A 24,581-nucleotide genomic window follows, 5' to 3' on the forward strand; every position below is an offset into this window, starting at 1 on the left:
TAAGGCTGTGAAGTGTAGATACGTTGCAAGGATTGAGCTTTAACTCGTCAGTCCTATAAATTTTTCAGAAGATGCTCCATTTTTCTTTTTTTTAGCAGTATCACAATGTGAGGCATGAAAACCTGGTTGTTACTTGGCTCCTTATATCCTTGCCAGCAAGAGGCTCTGTAGTTAAAATTTTCTTCTCAGGCAGTAGGGTAAAATAAGTTAGAATCTCTAATTCTTTAGAGAAAATAGGAGATAAAGAAATTAATGTTGGAAATTATGGTATATTCACACAGTGGAGTACTGTGCATCTATAAAGAACAATGATGAATCCGCGAAACTTCTCACAACATGGATGAATCTGGAAGGCATTATCCTGAGTGTGATTAGTCAGTTGCAAAAGGACAAATTTTGTATAAGACCGCTATTAAAAGAATTCAAGAAAAGGTTTAAACACAGAAGAAATCATTCTTCGATGATTACGAGGGTGGGGAGGGAGGGAAAGGGGAATTCACTAACTGGCTAGAAGACAAGAATTATCTTAGGTGAAGGGAAGGACAACATATAATACAGGGGAAGTCAACACAACTGGACTAAAACCAAAAGCCCAGAAGTTTCCTGAACACACCAAACACTTCGAGGGACAGAGTAGCAGGGGTGGGGTCTGAGGACCATGGTTTCGGGGGACCTCTAGGTCAGTTGGCATAAAGAAAATTTACTAAGAAAATGTTCTGCATCCCACTTTGGTGAGTGGTGTCTGGGGTCTTAAAAGCTAGTGAATGGCCATGTAAGATGCATCAATTGGTCCCAACCCACCTGGAGCAAAGGAGAATGAAAAACACCAAAGACACAAGGAAAATATTAGCCCAAGAGAAAGAAAGGGCCATATAAACCAGAGACTCCATCAGCCTGAGACCAGAAGAACTAGATGGTGTCTGGCTACCACCAGTGACCACCCTGACAGGGAACACAACAGAGAGTCCCTGACAGAGCAGAAGAAAAGTGTGGTTCAGAACTCAAATTCAGATAAAAAGACCAGACAGTGGTCTGACTGAGGCTAGAGGAACCCCAGAAGACATGGCCCCTGGCCTCTCTGTTAACCTAGAACTAAAACCATTCCTGAAGCCAACTCTTCAGGCAAAGATTAGACTGGAGTATAAACATAAAATAATATTCGCGTAAAGTGTGCTTCTTAGTTCAAGTTGATAAAAAAAAAAAAAATTTTTTTTTTTTGAGGAGACTAAATGGGCAGCTCCTGTCCAGAGGCAAGATGAGAAGGCAGAAAAGGACAGGAGCTGGTTGAATGGACATGGGAAATATAGAGTGGAAAGGGGAGTGTGCTGTCAGGTTATAGGAAGAGCAACTAGGATTACATGACAATATGTGTATAAGTTTTTGTATGAGAAACGAACTTGAGCTGTAAACTTTCACCTGAAGCACAATTAAAAAAAAAATTAATGATATTTATATATACATGCATAAAAAATATGTATCTTTGCATATATGTATGTATGTATGTGAGGGCCCTGCTGGTGCAGTGGTTAAGAGCTTGGTTGCTAACCAAAAGGTTGGCAGTTCGAATCCACCAGCGGCTCCTTGGAAACCGTATGGGGAAGTTCTACTCTGACCTATAGGGTCGTCATGAGTCAACTCCATGGCAACAGGTTTGGTTTTTTGTTTTATATGTGTGTATATGTATGTATAGGCAATTTCATCTTGGCAGAAGGTACGCAGTAGTTGTCACTTTGACTGCAAATATAGAAAATGAGAACAGATTTTAACATCATACACATAATAAACATACTGAGTTCAAAGCACTTTGTGGTATAAAGGGTGTCTGGTTAGGAACAGCAGTATTTTTATTGAATGACCAGTATAAAAAATAATTGGTAAGTAAAAGCTGGAATTAAACAACAAAAAAAACTAAATCCATTGCTCTTGAGTCTATCCTGACTTACAGTGAATTGACCCTATAGGACAAAGTAGAACTGCCCCATAGGGTTTCCAAAGCTGTAATCTTTATGGCAACAGATTGCCAGGTCTTTTTCTCCCATGATGGGTTTGTACCACTGAACTTTAGGTTAGCTGCCGTGTGCTTAACCACTACACCACCAGGGCTCCTCTTTTAAAGCTAAAATTAGGAGTCAAGAGTTGTGGGATATTAAACAGTGACATAGCTAGAAATGTAGTGTCCCTTAGTACATGTCAGAAACCTCCCACCCTGGGGAAGATCCTTTGCTGATCCCTGTCTACCAAGCACCACTTTCTGATTTATAGATGCTCTCTTTTGTTGCCAAGTGGTCCTACCTCTCTGCCAGAGCCATTTCAGGTCTCTGAAGTGGCCCTCCTTTGACACGTACTTCCAGCTGCCTCAAGCTACCAGTCTAGCTCAAGTTTCATTTCAAATAGATTGCAGTAGTATAGAGCAGTGGTTAAAATTCTTGGCTCTTGAATCAAACTTTGTTGTTAGGAGCTGTCAAGTCAGTTCCGACTCATAGCAACCCTGTGTACAATAGAACGAAACACTGCCTGATCCTGCGCCATCCTCATAATTGTTATGCGTGAGCCCATTGTAGCAGCCACTGTGTCAGTTCATCTCATTGAGGATCTTCCTCTTCATCGCTGACCCTCTACCTTACCAAGCATGATGTCCTTCTCCAGGGACTCCTCCCTCCTGATCACATATCCAAAGCACGTGAGACGCAGTCTCACCATTCTTGCTTCTAAGGAGCATTCGGACTGTATTTCTTCCGAGACAGATTTGTTTGTTCTTCTGGCAGTCCATGGTATATTCAGTATTCTTCGCCAACACCATGATCCAAAGGCATCAGTTCTTCTTCAGGCTTCTTTATTAGTTGTCCAGCTTTCGCATGCGTTTGAGGTGATGGAAAACACCATGGCTTGGGTCAGACGCACCTTAGTCCATAAAGTGACATCTTTACTTTTAACACTTTAAAGAGGTCTTTTGCAGTAGATCGATCTGTTCAATACAATGCATTGTTTGATTTCCTGACTGCTCCTTCCATGGGCGTTGATTGTGGATCCAAGTAAAATGAAATCTTTGACAACTTCAGTCATCTCTCCATTTATCATGATGTTTATTGGTCTGGTTGTGAGGATTTTTGTTTTCTTTATGTTGTTGTAATCCATACTGAAGGCTGTAGTCTTTGACCTTTATCAATAAGTACTTCAAGTACTCTTCACTTTCACCAAGTAAGATTGTGTCATCTGCATATTACAAGCTGTTAATGAGTCTTCCTCCAATCTTGATGCCCCGTTCTTCTTCATATGGCCCGGCTTCTTGGGTTGGGTTATTTGCTCAGCATACTGATTGAATAAGTATGGTGGAAGAATATAACCCTGACGCACACCTTTCCTGACTTTAAACCTCTCGGTGTCCCCTTGTTCTGTTTGAAGGATGGCTTCTTTGGCCTATGTCCAGGGTTTTGCATGAGCACAATTAAGTATTAGGGAATTCCCATTCTTCATGTTACCCATAATTTGTTATGGTCTACACAGTCAAATGCCTTTGCATAGTAAATAAAACACAGGTGAACATCTTTCTGGTATTCTCTCCCTTCAGCCAAGACCCATCTGACATCAGGATTGATATCCCTTGTTCCACATCCTGTTTTGAATCTGGCTTGAGTTTCTGGCAGTTCTCTGTTGATGTACTGCTGCAACCGCTTTTGAATGATCTTTAGCAAAATTTTACTTGTGTGTGATATTAATGATATTGTTCAATTATTTCCACATTCTGTTGGATCACCTTTCTTTGAAACTCGGCACAACTTCCAGTCACTTGGCCAGGTCTTCCAAATTTCTTGGCATCGATGAGTAAGTGCTTCCAGTGCTGTATCCGTTTGTTGAAACATCTCAGTTGGTATTCTGTCAATTCCTGGAGCCTTGTCTTTCTTCAGTGCCTTCAGTGCAGCTTTGACTTCTTCCTTCAGTACCATCGATTCTTAATCATATACTACCTCCTGAAATGGTTAGATGTCAACCAGTCCCTATTTGGTACAGTGACTGTGTGTATCCCTTCCATCTTCTGTTGATGCTTCCTGTGCCATTTAATATTTTCCCTGTAGAATCCTTCAGTATTGCATCTCAAGGCTTGAGTTTTTGCTTTAGTTCTTTCAGCTTGAGAGATGCCAAGCGTGTTCTTCCCTTTTGGTTTTCTAACTCTAGGTCTTTGCACATTTCATTATAATACTTTGTCTTCTCAAGCTGGTCTTTGAAATCTTCTGTTCACCTCTTTTACTTCATCATTCTTCCATTTGCTTTAGCTACTCAACGTTCAAGAACAAGTTTCAGAGTCTCTTCTGACATCCATTTTGGTCTTTTCTTTCTTTCCTGTCTTTTTAGTGACCTCTTTCTTTCTTCATGTATGATGTTCTTGATGTCATTCCACAACTTGTCTGGTCTTCAGTCAAACTGCCTGGGTTCAAATTCCATCTCCACCAATTACTAGCTTTGTATTTAGGCTAGACAAGTTATTTCTGTCCTTCATTTTCATTGTGTGTAGGGAGGATGATAATGTCTCTTAGGGATGTTGAATTTAAATGTGTTAATATATGCAGAGTGCTTGTCACAGCACCTGGCACATGATAAGCTCTCCAACATTAGCTGCTGTTACTGTTATTATCTTGCCCTGGCCTTACAGGTTACCTTCAGAGCAGTAACCCATTCGGGTGTCATTAATAAAAACAGCAGCAACTTTTTTCATATTTTATACAACTTCTTCCTTCTCTGAAAGAAATCAGTAACATCGTAGTCCTTTATGAAAATCTTGCGGACTCCCTACAAGAGTCTCAGGGCCCTCCAGGGCTCCAGAACCACTTTACAATTCTACCATTTTATATTTTATATAAAATAATTTTTCTTGCCAAAGATTATCCAAAGCAGAACTCCTTGAGGAATGGCAGTTGCCTAAGCTCTCAACTGCCTCTGACATCTTGTTGATTGAAATACCTGGAGGTTTAACTTTGAGGGGGAGGGGTTCTGGAAGGATGGGAAGAAGCTGTGGAAGTCCTCAGGAGGGCTGCCCTGCCCAGTGCCTGTGCAAGGTGGGGTGGTGCCAGCCTACCACCAGGTCTCCCTCAGAGTTCCTGATCAGGACAGAGGGGCTGAGCAGCAATGTGATATTCTTTGAATACTGTCCAGGTGGACCTTGGGGACTGGTATGTAGCACATTTTCGATATGGTATAACATAAATGAGAATGAGACTGAGAAGATCTAAGTTGGAATCAGATTGTGGAGGACTTTATTTAGAACAGAGACAGACCTTAAATTATTTAACCCCACAGGGATAATTCGGATCTAAAGAGGTTAAATGATTCACTGCCCAAGCTCACGCAGCAAGGTAGTAATTGTAGAATTGATGGTATGTAAGTTCTCCGTTCAGACAGTCTTCCTTGCTTGTTTTCCTCCTGTTACCTTGAAAGACTCATTTAGATCAGCTTTACCTTTCTGTTCTTCATTTGTAAAATAATACTGTGATATGTCCTGACTCTCACAGGGTGATAATCTTAGGCAAGAAAAATTATTTTATATAAATTATAAAATGGTAGAATTGTAAAGTGGTTCTGAAGCCCTGGAGGGCCCTGAGACTCTTGTAGGGAGTCCGCAAGATTTTCATAAAGGCCTGCAATGTTATTGATCTCTTTCATGCTCGTTCTCTCATGAGTGTAGAGGGGTGTTTCCAGAGGTTACGTGATGTGTGGTGTCGCAACGGACGGAATGCAGACGCACATATGAGAGTTGAGCTGTTTTCTGTGAAGCCAGACTTTAAAGAGATTTGCAAATGTAAAGCAGTGCTACCTGTCTCACTGATATGTTTTGGAAAATAATTATTTTTTATTAAAAAAGTTATTTATGTTAAAATGTAATTTTTTAAGATTATATTTAAATAATAGATAAATGTTTTATTTTAAAAATAATTATAGGTATAACTCATATAAACAAAAGCTGCTTGGGATCGTCAAATTCTAAGAGTGTATAGGAGTCCTGAGACCAAAGCGTTAAGAGCCTTTGGGTGTCGTATAAACAGGAACGGAAAAGTTCATGATTGTTGGTAGTATTGTGTTGCTATTTAGATGTTTCTGTAACTTATTCTGGGGGCATCAGTGGTTCAGTGGTAGAATTCTCACCTTCTAGCAGGAGACTCAGGTTCTATTCCTGGCCAGTGTCCCTCACATGGAGGCTTGTGTGTTGCTATGATGCTGAACAGGTTTCAGTGGAACCTTCAGAATAAGACGGATTAGGAAGGAAGGCCTGGCAATCTACTTCTGAAAATTGACCAGTGAAAACCCTGTGGATCACAATGGTTCGATCCTCAACCATCATGGGGATAGTACTGTGCAGGTTAGCATTTCATTCCGTCGTACATGGTTACCATGAGTCTGGAGTTGCCTCCGTGGCAGCTAACAATAACTAATTCTTTATATAAAATTTAATATTTTAAGTCCATGGTATGTCAGTGGTCATTCAGGAGTGCAGTTCCTAGTACAGCACTTACTGGTAACCCTGGTGAGTGCAAATGGCCTTTGAGAGAAAAGCTGATTGGAATCGATTTCAGTGTTCAGTTTGTGCTGGCTGCTTACTGTAACACTGGGCGAGGTGAGGGCTGAAGTCTGTGCGAGGCCAGTAACTTCATTTAGGTTGCCTAAAATCACCTGCGTGAAAAGCAGCACTGATAAAAAGCACAGCAAGCTAGTAATCCAGTCTGAATTATTTGGTAATGTTGGTGGACTGGAGAGATTGACGGCAGCTTTCCTTGGTTTTAAAGTAGCCTTGTCTCTTGGGTTTCACCTTTAACAGAGATTGTGTTACTGCCTGCTGATCTCCAGAGTTATGAGAATTGAATATGTTTTTAAAGCACTTACGAGATATGCTGTAGATGTTTGCTTTCATCAGGGTTTACAACCCTACTCTTGACAGTGTTGAAACCGAGACAGTAATTTTCACATTATTGCTGACTTCCCAGTTGCAATAGTCAAAAAGAAAACAGGAATTCAGATTTGTTTGTCTGTTATCTTTAATAGGCATTGCTTAGAAGGAGCAGAAGCCTTACCTGTAGCCTTACCAATTCTGTATCCAAAAACCAAACCCATTGCCGTTGAGTTGATTCTGACTCACAGTGGACCCTTGTCCATCATTCTTCTGTTGCCATCGAGTCGATGCCGACTCATAGCGACTCTGTAGGACAGAGTAGAACTGTCCCATACAATTTCCAGAGAGCACCTGGTAGATTCGAACTGCTGACCCTTTGGTTTAACAGCTGTAGCACTTAACCACTGTGCCACCAGGGTTTCCTTCCCATGCGTATAGAAAGTGTGAATGGAAGAATTCTTGACATAGGCAGAAGAAAGACACGTAAAAAGAAAAGGACAGAGAAACTTTTTGCTGTTGTTGTTAGGTGCCATCAAGTTGATTTTTGACTCATAGGGACCCCATGTGACAGAGTAGAACTGTTTTCTGGGCTGTAATCTTTGCAGCCACAGATTGCTAGGTCTTTCTCCCGCAGAGCAGCTGGGTAGATTTGAACTGCTGACCTTGGTTAGCAGCTAGGGGCTTAACCATTGTGTGACCAGGGCTCCTTAACTTCTTGCTACCGTATTACAGATGTTGGGATAATGGCAACGCTTATTTTCTTCTGACTGAAGAAGGATCAGTAGTGCTAGATCTAGGAGAGGCTGAGTTTTGAGAACATGACGGGGGCTTTTTGACAAGTGTATTAGAGCTTTACCCTGCAAACAGATGCTTTCTGAAAGTCATTATTTTGGGGGACTGCACTCACTCTAATGCTGTTACTTTCGCTGTGTGAAGTACTTACTTGGAACTTGACTTCGGAGCCTCTTCAGAGACATGTACAAAGTAAGATGAAAGAGAACTGGGTGGTGTCTTTTTTTTTTTTTAGTCCGTGTGAGAAACTGTCAGTGAAAATATCCTCTGTGCCCCCCGCCCTCCAAAAAAAATCTAAAAGTATTTTGAGCAGTGATGGCATTATTAGAGTAAGTGAAAGATCTCCTAAAACTGGGTCTCCATTTTGGTCTCTGCACTGTGAGTTATGGCACCAAAGGTACTAGGTAAAAAGAGTGTTACCAGGCTTTTTGCCAAACATGGAAAAGATAGCTAGCACCCCTCGGCGCTCCTGCCTAAAACTGAAGGATGAGTTATATCTTGCCTTCTCTGATATGTAACAGCCAGATCTCTTTCCTATAATTTTTATTTTCTGTGGCTTATTTCTGTCCATTCCCTGACCCCCCTGCTCCCTAAGAGACCTTCTTCAGTGCTTCATTCTTTTAACGTGTTTCTGTAAATTGAGGTGCTGTGTATAATCCATTCTGAATCATCATACCTAGCTTTAAATTTCAGATTTAGTTGGTCTCAGCACATACTAGGGTAGGACTTCTTTACCCTTGTGTCGTAGTTACCTACTGCTGCTATAACAGAAATACCAAAAATGGATGGCTTTAACAAACAAAAATCGAGGAGGCTAGAAGTCCAAGTTCAGGGTGCCAACTCTAGGGAAAGGCTTTGCTCTCTCTCAGCTCTGGAGGAAGGTCCGAAGGTCCTTGTCTCTTCAGCTTCTCCCTCCTGGTTCCTTGGAGATCTCCCAGTCTTGGCATCTATTTTACCTCATCCTTCCTCTGCTCACTTATTTACAGTAATCTCTTTTGTATCTCAAAAGAGGTTGACTCAGGATACATCCTACACTAATCCTGCCTCATTAACACAACAAAGACTGCCCATTCCCAAATGGTATTATAACCACAGTCGTAGAGGTTACGATTTATAACACATATTTTGGTGAAAATAATGCAACCCATAACACCTTACCATCCACTGTTCCCACCCCCTGTTGCCGCATGGGTGTGTATTCGAGAAACTTCAGCAAATTTTAATACTGGCTAAAGTAAAATATATTAAAAGGTAAATTTGTATCATAAGCAACATTTTCTTAAACAATAGCTTACCCGAAAAACCTGTTGCTGTCTAGTCAATTCCGACTCAGAGCGACCCTATAGGACAAAGCAGAACTGCCCCATAGAGTTTCCTAGGAGCAGTTGGTAGATTCGAACTGCGGACCTTTTGGCTATCAGCGGAGCTCTTAACCACTACGCCACCAGGGCTCCAGTAATAACTTATTGAGATATAATTCATGTACCGTAAAATTCACCCATTTGCATTGTACAATCAGTGGTTTTTAGTAGATTCACAGAGTTTTGCAAGCATCATCACTGTCTGATTCTAGAATATCTTCATCCCCCCAGAAAGAAGCCCATATCATTAGCAGTCACTCCCCATGTCCCTCCCTCCCCGACTCCTGGAAACCACTAATCTGCTTTCTGTCTGTATGGATTGGCCTATTCTGGATATTTGATATAATGGAATCATACACCATGTGACCTTTTGCGTTTGGCTTCTTTTACTCGGTGTAATGTTTTCAGGGTTCTTCCACGTTGTAGCATGCAGCAGTACTTTATTCCTTTTTATGACCAAACAACATTACATTAGATGATATACCACATTTTGTTAATCCATTGGTTGATGAACATTTGGCTTGTTTCTGCCTTGTGCACTATGAATAATGTTGCTGTGAACAGCTGTGTACAGGTCTTTTATGGACAGACCTTTTCAGTTCTTTTGGGTGTATACCTAGGAGTGGAATTACTGGGCTGTGTAGCTCTGTTTAACTTTCTGAGGAACTGCCAGCTTATTCTCCAAAGGGGCTCAACCATTTTATATTCCCACCAGAAACGTCCAAAGGATCCTGTTTCTCCACACCCTCACTGATGTTTAAAATTATCTGAATTTTTTATGATAGTGGGTGTGAAGTAGTAGCTCATTGTGGTTTTGATTGGCGTTTCCGTAACGGTTAAATAATCAACTACTGTTGTCATTAGATGCCAAGTCAATTCGGATTCATAGTGACCCCGTGCGACAGGGTAGAACTGCCCCATAGGGTTTCCTAGGCTGAAATCTTTATGGGAGCAGATTATCAGGTCTTTTCTCCTTTGGAGGGGCTGGAAGATTTGAACCATTGACCTTTTGGTTAGCAGCCGAGCATTTAATTATTGTGCCATCGGGACTCCTAACTCAACTGCTAGCTTTCAGCTACTAGCCGAAAGGTTGATGGTTCAAACACATCCAGACGCAGCTCAGAAGACAGGCCTGGTAATCTGCTTCGAAAGGCCTTGAAAACCCTGTGGAGCAGTCCTGCTCTGCACACATGGGGTTGTCACAAGTGAGAATTGACTCAACAGCAACTCCTGATGTTGAGCATCTTTTCATGTGCTTATTGGCCACTTGTCTATCTCTTTGGAGAGACATGTTTTCTTTAAAGGTAAGTATTGATGGCCAGCTGTTTGGATTGCTGCTGTTGAGATCACCTTTCCTCCTTCAGCTGAGGTAAAAGAGGTTTTGACCCACTAAAAATGTTTTGGTGTATATTGAAAGTAGTTTTAGAAAACTGATCTAGTGGATTATAGCCTTCCCCTATATAAAAAAAAAATTATATATGTGTATATATATATACTTTTATCCCAGCTTGAATTGTCCATAAAGTAATTTTGTCCCCACTCTGATAGGTAATGATAGAGAAATAAAATGTTTACTAGACCCTATCTGGTCGTGTTTTTTATTGTGAACTTATGTCTCTAGGCTCAAAGAGCACAGGTAAAATTCACAAGGAGCCCAGTGGCTCACGAAAACTTTGTTAGACTATGAATTCTGAGAACATCAGCTTATCTTCAGCTGAGAGAAAGAAAAGGAGAATTGATGCTTGACACAGCCACTGACGCTGGGAGTAGCACTTCACACGTGTAGGGGACTGCGAGCACTTTCAGAGAGGCATGCAGAAGCCCGTGGTTTCAGCCTCATGTCTCTTCTCTCCCCAGCGTGGCACCATGAGGCGGCGCTATGAGGATGACGGCATTTCAGATGATGAGATTGAAGGGAAGAGAACCTTTGACTTGGAAGAGAAACTGCACACCAACAAATACAACGCAAATTTTGTTACTTTTATGGAGGGAAAAGGTCAGTATCACTTTGGTTCAGACCTGTAGCCCCCTGATTGGGAAGGGGTAGACTCTGGGAAGGAGCCCTGGTGGCGCAGTAGTTAAGCGCTTGGTACTAACTGAAAGGCTGATGGTTCGAGTCCACCAGCTGGTCCATAGGAGAAAAGACCTAGCAGTCTGCTCCCATAAGGATTACAGCCTAGAAAACCCTATGGGGCAGTTCTGTTCAGTCCAGTGGTATCACTATAAGTCAGAATCGACTCCATGGCACACAGCAACAACACACTGGGGACTGTAGGCTCAGTATGTATGCGGCTAAAATATTGCCTGTTGATGCTTGCAACCCCTCATACCCACCCTCCCGCAGTGAGTCACTCTCTGCTGTATTAGAACCGTAGTTCTGCTCTTTTACTAGAGTAGAGCAGTAGTGTTGAGAGGCAGTGGTGGTCAGTGGTGGAATTCTGCCCTTCCATGCAGTACACCTGGTTTTGATTCTCAGCCAGCGTACCCCATGCACAGCCACCACTGTCAGCGGAGGCATGTGTGTTGCTGTGATGCTGGGCAGGTTTCAGCAGAGCTTCTAGACTAAGACAGACTAGGAGGAAAGGCCAGGCCATCTACTTCTGGGAAGTAAGCCACTGAAAACTCCATGGGTCACAAAATCACAGCAGGCCAATCCACAACCGATCACGGGGGTGGCACAGAACCAGGCAGCATTTCATTCTGTTGTGCGTGGGGTCACCATGAGTCAGAGGCTGATTCAGTGGCAGCTAACAACAGTAGCAATGGTGTTTTGGAGTTTTTTTTTTTTTAAATGCTTCTTCCTTCTTCCAACCCTTAATTTGGGTTTATTTAAGAATAATGCAATAAAAGCTTTTTTGTATATATGACTTACTCCTCCACAACTGCAATGGGATCTTGTGTGAACCCTGCAGCTTTGCCCCTTGGCAGACTAACAAGAGTGCTGTGGTATACATTGTAATGGACAGAATGAATTTATTTACTTACTGATTCATTCATTCGTTCATTTTGGCTGCTAAGAAAGAGACAGAGGTGACTCACTGATAGTCCCACCCCTCCCCTTGTTAAGTTCCACGTTTCCTGTGGAAATATAGACCCAGCAAACTGGCCCCTCAGGTCCTGCTTCTCAGCTTACTCTGCCTGTATGGTAAGAGGTGCTTCTTAGTAACAAGCACGTATTGTCTAACAGAGCGTAATTCAGATTCACCAATACCATCTCTGTTTTATTACTTAGGGATCTTTTTATGGTCCTCTTACCTTTTTCCAGCTATACCTCTTGCCTTTCTAACAATTGTTTTCCTATGGTGACAGATTTTAATGTAGAATATATCCAGCGGGGTGGCTTGAGAGACCCTCTGATTTTCAAGAATTCTGATGGCCTTGGAATAAAGTAAGTGTTCTCAGCCTGGTTGGCCGTGGTTGGGAAATGACGGTGTTATACTCAGGGCTGTAGACAGTGGCAGTATTGATAGCCCAAAGCGGTAGATGATTGTAAATAATTTCCCATTTAGTTTAAAAAGTGTGTCTTTTTCTTCTTCTGTTAAATAAATGATTCATGTTTGTTATAGGAAGGCATCCTGGTGGTGCAGTGGCTAAGTGCTTAGCTGCTAACTGAAAGGTTGGCAGTTTGAATCCACCAGCCACTCCCCGGGAGAAAGATGTGGCAGTCTGCTTCCGTAAAGATTACAGCTTTGGAAACCCTATGGGGCAGTTCTACTCCGTTCTATAGGGTTGCTATGAGTTGGAACATAAATGAGAGAATATAGATGAGCTAAAAAGAAAACCAATTTACGTCTCCTGAAATCTACCGCTATGAATATTTTGTTGTGTGTTGTTACTTTTATTCAAAGTATATTTCTAATCAAAACGTGGAGATCAGTGTGTCTGATCAGGGGGGTTCTCGATATTTTAAGAAAAAACTCAGACTGACTAGAGAAGTTGTGCTTCCCGTTTATACTCCCTGGCGTTTGTCTCCTAGGATGCCAGATCCAGACTTCACTGTGAATGATGTCAAAATGTGTGTGGGTAAGTAGCCAGCTGTTGCCCTCTATATGTCTTTGAGGCAGTGACTTAGATTTAAGGCTTGGAAACATTGCGGTATATACTTGATTAGAAACTACTATTTCATGAGCAACTGAGAATTTTCTCAAAGGACGTTCCAAAAGTTGCCTCATTTTAGTACTTATTAGACTCAGAACATTTGAACCTTCATTTCTTTCCTACCTACCATTTTATTGCAGTATACCCCACTCTCTCTCCATGAAGGGGCATGCCTTCCAGGGCAGCCTACCCAGGAAAGTGAAAAATTATGTGTCTTAGCTAAGACTGATATTTCATTATATCTGTGATTCCCTTCCTTTCCCTAAAGGCAATAGAGAAATTTCCAGGAAATTCTCACCAGTGCTACATTTGGTAACTTGGCCAAGACTTGAAACTATATAAACTGTGAAGTGGATACATTAAAATTTCTCTTAATCAGTGAGTGGTTAACTTGAGTCTTTACCTAATCTGATTTGTATGTTATTATATTCAAAATTTAGGAAAGCAAAGCAAATCAGAACAACCTAATTAAAGAAGGGGGTCCCTGGGTGGCGCAAATGGTTGAGCACTCAACTACCCACCCAGAGGTTCCTCAGAAGACAGGCCTAGCGGTCTGCTTCTAAAAGGTCGCAGCCTTGAAAACCCCTTGTGGCAGTTCTACTCTGCACATGTGGGTCACCGTGAGTCGGAATCGACTTGACGGCAACCAACGATTAAAGAAGAAGGCTTTCTGGGGCCAGTAAAAGTTCAGCTTGATTTTCTACAGACCATTGATCTTCATCACGGCCCTGAGACGTTTCCGGATCCTGGTCCCTCTCCTGTGCACGATAAGGCAGTAAGGTGGAATAAGATCTTTTAGAAATGTTTCCAGCAGGACTTGAGACAAAGGAACTTTTCTGACTCTTTCCTCCTAATATTAAAACTTTTAATATTTTATATCATCTACCCTGAAGCTCCAGTGCCATCTTTTTGCTTTGGAAATTAAGTATTGCAGTACTATCTCTTGGCCACTCGAGGGCACTTTCTAGACAGTTGGAGACTTGTCTATTAATCTAAGGTGAAAGTCACAGGTAGCCCAAGTAGAGGAAATTTCTTTAATATCTCACTGTTTCTGTGTTAGATTCCAGCCATCTGCCTGTCGCCATTTATTTCCTAATGCCCTAGCACAGTTCCTAGAGTATAGTAGGTGCTCAGTAATCTGTGGGGTAATTAAAATATTTTCCCACTGCTCATAAGGCAGAGCTCTCTCTGGGCGCCTCAGCAAACTGACTTGAATATTTCCCGGTCCACGACTTCTTCCCTTAGCAGGCCTCCAGGACAGGGCAGTCTGGACCTATAGTTTATGACCACCACAGCCTTCCTCTGTCAGTCAGGCACTGTTACAGTGTTTGGTTTCTCAAAGTGTGTTCCCCAGACAGCCTGCTGCAGAATCGTGTGATGCTTGTTTAGAATGTAGATTCCTAGAACCCATCATAGACTTATGGTATCCAAATGCCTGAGCTATGCAAATATAAGGACTTAATTCAATCACAGATTTTTTTGATTTTTTTCCCACTTCCTTAACCATTTTCTCATTTCCTCAATAATCTGTTTACTGCTTAGTGATCTTTTGGAAGCCCTTCATAACCTTTTATTTTCCAAATAGACCTGTGATGAGTTGTCACAGCTGCAATTTAAAATAAAGCAATGATTATATTTAACTTAACACTAATCAAATTTTACCGGATGCCTAACTGTATGTCCAGGTTTTTTGAAGTCTAGATTTTTTGTTTGTTTCTTAGATAACTAATGATTGTCAAAATGTAACAAACAAAATATTGGCAATTATCAGAATCCATTACCACCACATGTACTTTTGCTAATCCATTCCTCTTTTAAACCTGAAGTAGAATGTTCATTTCCAGTGTGGGTTTATGTCCCCAAAAGAAGAAAACCATTTTGTCATGTAGATTGTATGCAGTGGGATATATTGGTTGAAAGTATGGATTCTGCCTGGGTTCAAACCCCAGTGCCACCAATTAGTAGCTGTGTAACCTTAGACAAGTTACTTAAATGAAGTTCTTAGAACTGTCTGGTATGTAGTAAGTACTCAATAAGTGTTAGCTCTCATTATGACTGTAGTTATTATTTTATCTGAATGTTCTGGTACCTAAACCCTTGATAATATCAGGAGCTTTAGAAGAGTGAAACATTGCTTTTGCTCAGCTCTGCGTTCTTGAAGGAAAGCATTCACTTAAAAAAATCACTGGAATCTTTTCTTTCTTTTTTTTTTTTTTTTTAACAATTCAGTGTCATAAAGTACATTCATAATGTGCAACTATCACCACTTTCTAGTTCCAGAACTTTTTCATCACTCCATACAGAAACCTGGTTCCTTGTTTCCCCCAGCCTGTGGCAGCCACTAATCTGCTCTCTGTCTCTGTGGATTTGCCTATTCTGGATATTTCGTATAAGTGGAGTCATACAGTACGTGGCCTTTTCTGTCTGGCTTCTTTAACTTAGCGTGATGTTTTCAAGGTTCATCCATGTTATAGCATGTATAAGAACTTCATTCCTTTTTATGGCTAAATAATACTCCATTGCAGTGATACAAACATGATCCTGTTTATCCATCTTTTGGTGGGCTTTTGGGTTGTTTCTACCCTTTGGTTATTATGAATAACGCTGCTGTGAACATTGATGTACAAGTTCTTGTTGGAACACCTGTTTTCAGGTCTTTGGAGTACACACTTAGCAATAGTATCTCTTGGTCAGATGATAACTCTTACGTTCCACTTGTCGAGGAGCTATCAGAGTTTTCCGAAGTGGCTGCGTCATTTTACATTCCCACCAGCAGTGATTGAAAGTTCCAATTTCCCCACATCCTTGCCAGCACTTAACTTTCTTTTTATTACTTTGGCCATCCTCATGAGTATGAAGTAGTTTCTCACTGTGGTTTTGATTTAGCATTCACTTATTTTAAAATATAAAGGGTAGATTCAGTCCACTGCCTTACATTATATTTTTATATGTATTCTGCCATATCCTACTTCACTGTGGCCGTATTCTTGCCCTCTTTTCTCTAATCAGACTGTAAACTCTTTGAAGGCGGAGGACCAGGTTCTCATACTACTTGGTATAGCGAACAAGGCAGGCATGTACTAGGTGTTCATTAGTTTCTTACAGGTTGAACAATAGTCTTAATGTTCCAATGGTAGCTTTTCCTTCTTTATCCTTTGACCACCATATTTTTAATATTTAGCTATACTGCCTCTCCATGTCTTCTCTTAAGCTGTTGCCTCTGCTTGCAATTCTCCCTGTCGAAATTCTCTCTCTCTTTTTTATTTTTGATGTAAACATACACAGCAAAACCCACTCATACGTTCCACAGTGTCTAGACGTAATGATCAGTGCCATTGGTTACGTTCTTCCCATTGTGGTCAATATTCTAGTTATTTCTGTTCTAGTTGTTTCACTTCCATTTACTTAATCTCCCTGCCCCCCCAACCTTGTCATCTATGCTTGTAAATACCTGTTGACCCTTTGGCTTTATACAGACTTTTTTTTTTTTTTTAAGTAACACAATACTCAAAGGTGATGATCTTTATTCTTTGGTCTAAGCTGTTAAAACTTAGCTTAAAGGTGACTTTAGGGGATAGTTTCAATCAAGGTTTGACAAGAAACTCAAGGCCATAGTCTCGGGGACTCCTCCAGACTCAGTAGGTATAGTAAGCCTGATATAAGAAATGAAAGTTTTGTTCCACATTTTTTCCCTTTTTATCAGGATTCCTCTATTATGTTCTTGATCAGAACATTCAATAATGGTAGCTGGGCACCATCTAGTTTTTCTAGTCTCAAGGTGGAGGAGGCAGTGGTTCATGTAGACAGTCAGTCCTGTAGTCCAGTTCCTTGTCTGATTATCGGGCTTCCTTCTCTTTTTGTTTCAGATGACTAAAGACCAGCAGTTGTATTCTAAATCTCTTTATTCTTCAAGGCCCAACTCAAATATCTCTTCTCCCTTTTTTCCCAGAACCTTCTCTGATCATTCTAGTAAAAAAATATTTCCACTGTTGTTTAATTGAGCACTTTTTTTTTACTGTGTACTAAGCATTCTGCTTTGTTAAATCTTCACAACAGGCCACAAGGTGGTATTATCCCCAATTTATAGAAGAAGATATTAAGGTTCAGATAAGTTAAATAACTTGCCCAGCTAGTATTGGAGCTGAGAATTAAACTTAGGTCTCTGATTCCAAAGCTGTTGTTTTTTCCCTCTACTGAGTTATGCTACCTCCATGGCTTTCTGCCCTTTGTTGTAGTTTTATCAGATTGAGAATCATGGTATCTTTATCATTCAGTAAGTATTTGTAGGATGAATGAAAAGGAGGTTTTATATTGTAAATACTTATTGACAGGTTTGAGAAATAGCCCTTTCTCACAAAAGAATGGACAGACTGAAAATCAGTCTAGTATAGCTTTGTGGATAAGAGCATTGACTCGAGCTGGGTTGCCTGGGGTATGTCCTCTTCTTTCCTGCAAGTAACATAACACCTGTTTCCTTTATGAGATGAGGATTAGTACTTAGCATTTAGGTTTGTTAGGATTAGGTAAGATACTGAATATAAAATTCATGCCTGACCATATGCTAGACATGTCATAGGGAGTGATTAATATTATTTGTTGTCTTTCCCATTCTCTGTGATTTGATTTTCTGTTGATGATACGTCTCTAGTAGGAACTATGTCCTTGTCTACTACTGAATACCTTAAGTAAGAAAGGATAATTGATTTCCTTCCACTAGTGTTTTACTTTGTTAATGTATTTAAGGATATTAGCGGCTCAGTAGAGATGATCGATGCATCTTTTGTGGCAGGGAGCCGTCGCATGGTGGATGTCATGGATGTGAACACACAGAAGGGCATTGAAATGACCATGGCTCAGTGGACACGCTACTATGAGACCCCAGAGGAGGAACGAGAGAAACTCTATAATGTCATCAGCCTGGAGTTTAGCCACACCAGGCTGGAGAACATGGTGCAGAGGCCCTCCACGGTTAGTCCGATCATTTTTCCACGTGGTTACTGTCACCAAGAAGGTTATTTATATACTGGAAGAATTTATAACTTTCTGTATACACTAAGATTAAGATGAGTAAAACAATTTGACAAGAATAACTGGTAGTTTTAGAGGGTTCCTCGTTTTTCAAAATCACTTAATTTTGTGTAGGGAGGAGTCATTCTGATTTGCACAGTCTCGCTGGCGATAACTTACTTCAGGAGCATTGGCCTTCGCGTGGTGCTCTGCTGGCGCAGGCGTTAAGAGCTCGGCTGCTAACCAAAAGATCAACAGTTCGAATCCACCATCGGCTCCTTGGAAACCCTGTGGGACAGCTCTGCTCTGTCCTGTAGGCTTGCTTTGAGTTGGAATCAACTCCACAGCAATGGGTTTGAGTTTTTTGATTTGGCCTTGGCATGTAATGGAGAAGACTCTCAAAATCCAGTCTTATAAGAGCTGTCAGTAGGAAGTTTGCCTAAGAAATTTCTATCCTGTAGTTTTGCAATTGTCAAGAAGCTTGGGCGAAAATCGGTTTAGAGCCAAGTGACCATTTTATGAGATGGTTGCTTGAGAAGGATGTTAGTGGATGACTACTAGCAATAGATTGTCGGCCCATCCTGAGGGAAAGTTAGTTGACTTTGGTTTTGATCCTTAGCTCTCCTGAAGGCAGATACTGGTTTAACTCATCTGATGGCAGAGCAGTGAGTGCCTACAGGATGCTGGGAATTCAAGTTCCTTGAAGGGGCTTGGTTTCACTTTTGGAATATACCTTGTCATATTTGCACCTATAATTTCCCTTTTCTTCATTCAATTCCTAACTCAGAACGACCTTAAGCCAAGTATTACACCTGGAACAGTGGAACATGGAATGGCCTTGTCATTTTATTAAAGTCAAGATCTCAGTGGTTTATCCCAGCTCCATTCAAATTTTTCTAATTATACCCTTTGACTTTCAAAGTTGAAATATGGTAGTTGCATATAACATCATTGCCTGCTAATATGTTGTGCTGTTATTATCACTAACACACTGATGTGTACAGACAGAAGGGGGAAACATTCTCAGTATCTCGCTGTCTGAAGAGACTGAATTTCTTGCTGTTGATTCTTGTTACTGGAGACGCTACAACTAAATGTAGAATTTCTCATTCAGCGGTCTCAAAATGACTAGAGCTCTTTCTAATATTATCATTGTTTGATCATGTAAAAGTATAAAAAGATAAAAAAAAAACCAAACCCGTTGCCGTTGAGTCAATTCCAACTCATAGCGACCCTATAGGACGGAGTAGAACTGCCCCATAGAGTTTCCAGGGAGCACCTGGTGGATTCGAACTGCCGACATTCTGGTTAGCAGCTGTAGCACTTAACCACTATGTCACCAGGGTTTCCATACAAAGATAGATGGTTAGCATTTAGCTTTCTTGTTAACCAAACATGGTCCACTTAAACTAATTACTTTAAAAATAAGGAATTCACTAAGAGATGGATACGAGAATTACAATAACATTGCTTATAAATTTATTTCCATAATATCTCTTGATTCTGCTGAAAGTCAGCCATCTGGGTTCTGATCTGCTGTAAAAGACAAAGATTTCCGTGACCTTAATTAACCGGTCCCGTGCCCCACCCTTGAGGAATACTTTCTGTAGTAGGCTGTGACTATGTTAGACTTCCTGGAACATGCCACTTACAAAAGACCTGATGTGTTCAGATAATCTGTGTGGGGCTGTGATTTATAGTTTAAACCTTAAAGTTATATTCTAAGGTAACCACAAATTAAATTAAACCAAGCTTGATTTCACCAAGTGGGAAAGGGAATGGGGAGGGGGGAATAATCTTGTTTCATTAGTCATTTTTTTGGTGAGGTAGTACTTTTTTTTATTGTGCTTTAAGTGAAAGTTTACAATTCAAGTCAGTTTCTCATACAAAAGCTTATACACACCTTATTGTGTGACCCTAGTTGCTCTCCCTACAATGTGACAGCACACTCCTCCTCTCCACCCTGTATTTCCCGTGTCCATTCAACCAGCTGCTGTCTCCATCTGCCTTCTCATCTTGCCTCAGGACAGGAACTGCCCATTTAGTCTCATGTATCTACTTCAGCCAAGAAGCACACTCTTCACCAGTATCATTTTATGTCTTACAATCCAGTCTAATCTTTATCGGAAGAGTTGGCTTCAGGAATGGTTTTAATTCTGGGCTAATAGAGAGTGCGGGGGCTGTGTCTTGTGGGGTCCTTCCAGTCTCAGTCAGACCATCAAGCCTGGTCTTTTTTATTGGAATTTGAGTTCTGCACCCCACTTTTCTCCCACTCCATCAGGGACTCTCTGTTATATTCCGTCAGGTCAGTCACTGGTGGCAGCCGGGCACCATCTGGTTCTTCTGGTCTCAGGCTGATGGAGCCTCTGGTTTATATGACCCTTTCTGTCTCTTGGGCTCATATTTTCCTTAGGTCTTTGGTGTTTTTCATTCTCCTTTGCTCCAGGTGGGTTGGGACCAATTGATGCATCTTAGGTGGCCACTTGCTAGCTTTTAAGACCCCAGATACCACTTATCAAAGGGGGTTGCCGAACATTTTCTTAATAAACTTTGTTATGCCAGTTGACCTATATGTCTCCTGAAACCATGGTCCGCAGCCCCCAACCCCTGCTACTCTGGGGAGTAGTACTTTTTCTATGTTCTACAATTTTTTTTTTTTTTTTTGCTTTGACTTGGAACAGGTTTTTTGACAGACCATATTATTTGGGTAAGCAACCCAAAGTATGCAGTAGGATTGTGAGGTGTTTCATGAATTTGCCAACCCCTAGAGTGGAACCAAAAAGCCTTTGATATAAAGGACAGTGGATGCTGGGGGGCTCTACTTCAGGTGCTGCTAAAGCCTCTACCCATTACCCATTGCTGTCGAGTCTATTTTGACTCATAGCGACCCTTTAGGACAGAGGAGAACTGCCCCATAGAGTTTCCAAGGCGCGCCTGGTAGATTCAAACTGCCAACCTTCTGGTTAGTAGCTGTAGCACTTAACCACTATGCCACTAGGGTTTCCCTAAAGTCTCTAGTCAGGTCTAAATTGTGTAGTAAATGGCAAGCTAAAGGATTCACTTACCTGTCCTTATAAATTCAAAGCAGTGTAAGCAGAACTTCACTGAAAACCCATTTAAGTTTCATGAATCTTGTGTGATCTTCTACAAGAATTCCAGATATCATACTTGTGCCCAACTTTTTAATGTTCTAGACAGTCTGTAGATGGAGTGATTGTCCCAGCTGACACTGTTATCAACCTTTTGGTGTGTCTTTATATTGTCCATTTGGGGAGTCAGAGGCAAAAGACAGGTGATGTAGCACTTCTGTTTTTAATGATTACAGCTTAAACTATCCAGTAATTTTTAGTCCTTAAAGGGACTTGAGGAAGCTACCCAGGCTTATTGAAAAGTTTCTTCCATCTAACAAGATATTCTGGTAATTTTCTAGTTTTGTCTTTTTGGTTCAATAGAAATATTTCAAAGTGGTATGTGACCGCTTGATGTAGAGCCTGGGTTTCTCTATAATAAATCCCTTCACCAAATGCAGGAGTTGCAGAATTGCTGTTGGCAAGGGTGAAGCAAATGGGCAAGTAAAACTATTCTGACAGGGAAACATTTTCCTATAGGAGTTCAGTCTTGATGAAAGTGCCAGTCAGATCTTCAGACCTGTTCTGCCCAGTTCAGTTATGGCTGAGGGACCTTCACTGGAACAGACCTGAATTTTGAAATTATAGTGAACCGGAAAAATAGCCTGAACAGGAAGAATTACGGGGCGAAGCCTTGCCAGAAACTTAATCTCTGTATTAGAGAACAAGGGCATCATACGCATTGCATAGCAACCAGATCTCTTGAGCACAGTCCAGAGCAGCCCTGGCCTGCTCAAAGATGGCAGCCAACCATGTCACTGTGAATGTGTGTCACTCCTCTCTTCTGAGTCTCCCTTTCCAGGGCTTCGACCTGTAATTTTTCCTGTTCTGGGTACTGTGCTGAATCTGCCACATTGTAAAACTTAGGATACTTCGGATCTGTTCCTATTTCACCTTGGCCATGACTGAACCGGTCTGAATCAGTTTGAAGCCCTGATGTCAGTGTAGGAATTGGACTCTTAGGAGGGTTACAGTATCTCCTGACAGGACTTCCCAGCCACTTCTGGGCAGTAACGTTGGCGTTATTTGAGGTAGCAGGCAGGATACATGCTCTCTGATGTATTTGGGTGAGTAGCCAAGCCGAGGGGAGTTGGATGATTCATAGAGAAACAAGGGATTCTTGGTTAAACTGAAGACTTCATTTGGGAACCAAAAACCTTAACGAATAATCTCTTGTACCTTGAGCCACAAATTTTCCCTGAGAAGTATGCATCTTTTCAAGCAAAATCTTACTGAGGGTTATGTTACATACTGGGGGTTATGTTATTGGGAATGAACTCAGATTAATATATAGACATGTTATTTAATGACATACTCTAGTAGAAATCTGAAGACTTCCAGCAGATTTAAAATTCCAATTATTGTTATAACTTTTTAAAAGATTGTGAAATTATGAAAATGCACATAAATCAGGTTTCATATACTGTATGATGGGTGGCCCCCACGTATCTGTCAGTTTCTCGTACTGTGGGGGTTTGCATGTTGCTGTGATGCTGGAAGCTACGCCACTGGTATTCAGATACCAGCAGGGTCACCCCTGGAGGACAGGTTTCAGCTGAGCTTCCAGACTAAGATTAGGAAGAAGGACCTGGCAGTCTACTTCTGAAAATAATTAGCCAGTGAAAACCTTACGAATAGCAGCAGAACATTGTCTGATATTGTGCTGGAAAATGAGCCCCCCAGGTTGGAAGGCACTCAGAAGATAACTGTGAAAAAGCTGCCTCCTCAAAGTAGCGTCTACCTTAATGATGTTGATGGAGTCAAGCTTTCAGTACTTCCATTTGCTGATGTGGCACGACTCAAAATGAGAAGAAACAGCTGCAAGCATCCATTAATAATCGGAACATGGAACATACAAAGTATGAATCTGGGAAAATTGGAAGTCTTTAAAAATGAAATGGAACACATAAACATCAATATCCTCGGCATTAGTGAGGAGCTGAAATGAACTGGTGTTGGCCATTTTGAATCGGATAATCATATGGCATACTATGCTGGAATGACAACTTGAAGAGGAATGGCGTTGCATTCATCATCAGAAAGAATATTTCAGGATCTGTCCTGAAGTACAATGCTGTCGGACATAGGATAATATCCATGCGCCTACAAGAAAGACCGGTTAATACAATTATTATTCAAATTTATGCACCAACTACTAAGGCCAAAGATGAAGAAATTGAAGATTGCCACCAGCTTCTGCAGTCTGAAATCAATCGTACATGCAGTCAAGGTGCATTGATAATTACTGGTGATTGGAATGCGAAAGCTGGAAATGAACAAGGATCGGTAGTTGGAGGGTATGGCCTTGGTGCTATAAACGATGCTGGAGATCGCATGATTGAATTTTGCAAGACCTATGACTTCTTCATTGCAAATGCCTTTTTTTGAACAGCATAAATGGTGACTGTACACGTGGACCTCGCCAGATGGCATACACAGGAATCAAATCAACTATATCTGTGGAAAGATGATGGAAAAGCTCGATATCATCAGTCAGAACAAGGCTAGGGGCCAACTGTAGAACAGACCATTAATTGCTCCTGCACAAGTTCAGGTTAACGCTGAAGAAAATTAGAACAAGTCCACAAGAGCCAAAATACGACCTTGAGTATATCCCACCTGAATTTAGAGACCATCTCAAGAATAGATTTGATGCGTTGAACGCTAATGGTCGAAAAGCAGATGACTTGTGCAAGGACATCATACATTAAGAAAGCCAGAGGTCATTAAAAAGTAAGAAAAGATCAAAATGGATGTCAGAAGAAACTGAAACTTGCACTTGAATATCGAGCAGCTAAAGCAAAAGGAGGAAATCATGAAGTAAAGAACTGAACAGAAGATTTCAAAGGATGGCTCTAAAACACAAGGTAGAATATTATAGTGACGTGCGAAAAGCTGGAGATAGAAAACAAAAAGGGAAGAACACGCTCGGCATTTCTCAAGCTGAAAGAACTGAAGGAAAAATTCATGCCTTGAGTTGCAATGGTGAAAGATTCTATGGGGAAAATATTAACGACACAGGAAGCATCAAAAAAAAGATGGAAAGAATATGCAGAGTTGTATTAAAAAGAATTGGTCGACATTCAGCCATTTCAAGAGGTAGGATGTGATCAGGAACCAATGGTACCAAAGGGAGAAGTCCAAGCTGCACTGAAGACATTGGCAAAAAACAAGGCTCCAGGAATTAATGAATTACCAATTGAGATGTTTCAACAAATGGATGAGGTGCTGGCAGTGCTCACTCATCTATGCCAAGAAATTTGGAAGATAGCTACCTGGCCAGCCGACTAGAAGAGATCCATATTTGTGCCTATACCA

At 41.1% G+C, this 24,581-nt stretch overlaps 1 protein-coding gene across 3 annotated transcripts in view; it reads left to right on the forward strand.

Annotated features, from left to right (window-relative positions):
- Positions 1 to 24,581, forward strand: part of LOC126081111 (lysine-specific demethylase 2A) — a 120,376-nt gene that overhangs the window by 51,343 nt on the left and 44,452 nt on the right. For all 3 annotated transcript variants that reach the window (XM_049892618.1, XM_049892620.1, XM_049892621.1), the window contains exons 3-6: positions 10,888 to 11,026; positions 12,340 to 12,418; positions 13,007 to 13,053; positions 17,918 to 18,096. In XM_049892618.1, coding sequence (XP_049748575.1) covers positions 10,888 to 11,026; positions 12,340 to 12,418; positions 13,007 to 13,053; positions 17,918 to 18,096 — 444 coding nt within the window. The remainder of the gene's footprint in view (positions 1 to 10,887; positions 11,027 to 12,339; positions 12,419 to 13,006; positions 13,054 to 17,917; positions 18,097 to 24,581) is intronic.

This window comes from Elephas maximus, chromosome 7 (genome assembly GCF_024166365.1).
Source record: "Elephas maximus indicus isolate mEleMax1 chromosome 7, mEleMax1 primary haplotype, whole genome shotgun sequence".
NCBI lineage: Eukaryota > Metazoa > Chordata > Mammalia > Proboscidea > Elephantidae > Elephas > Elephas maximus.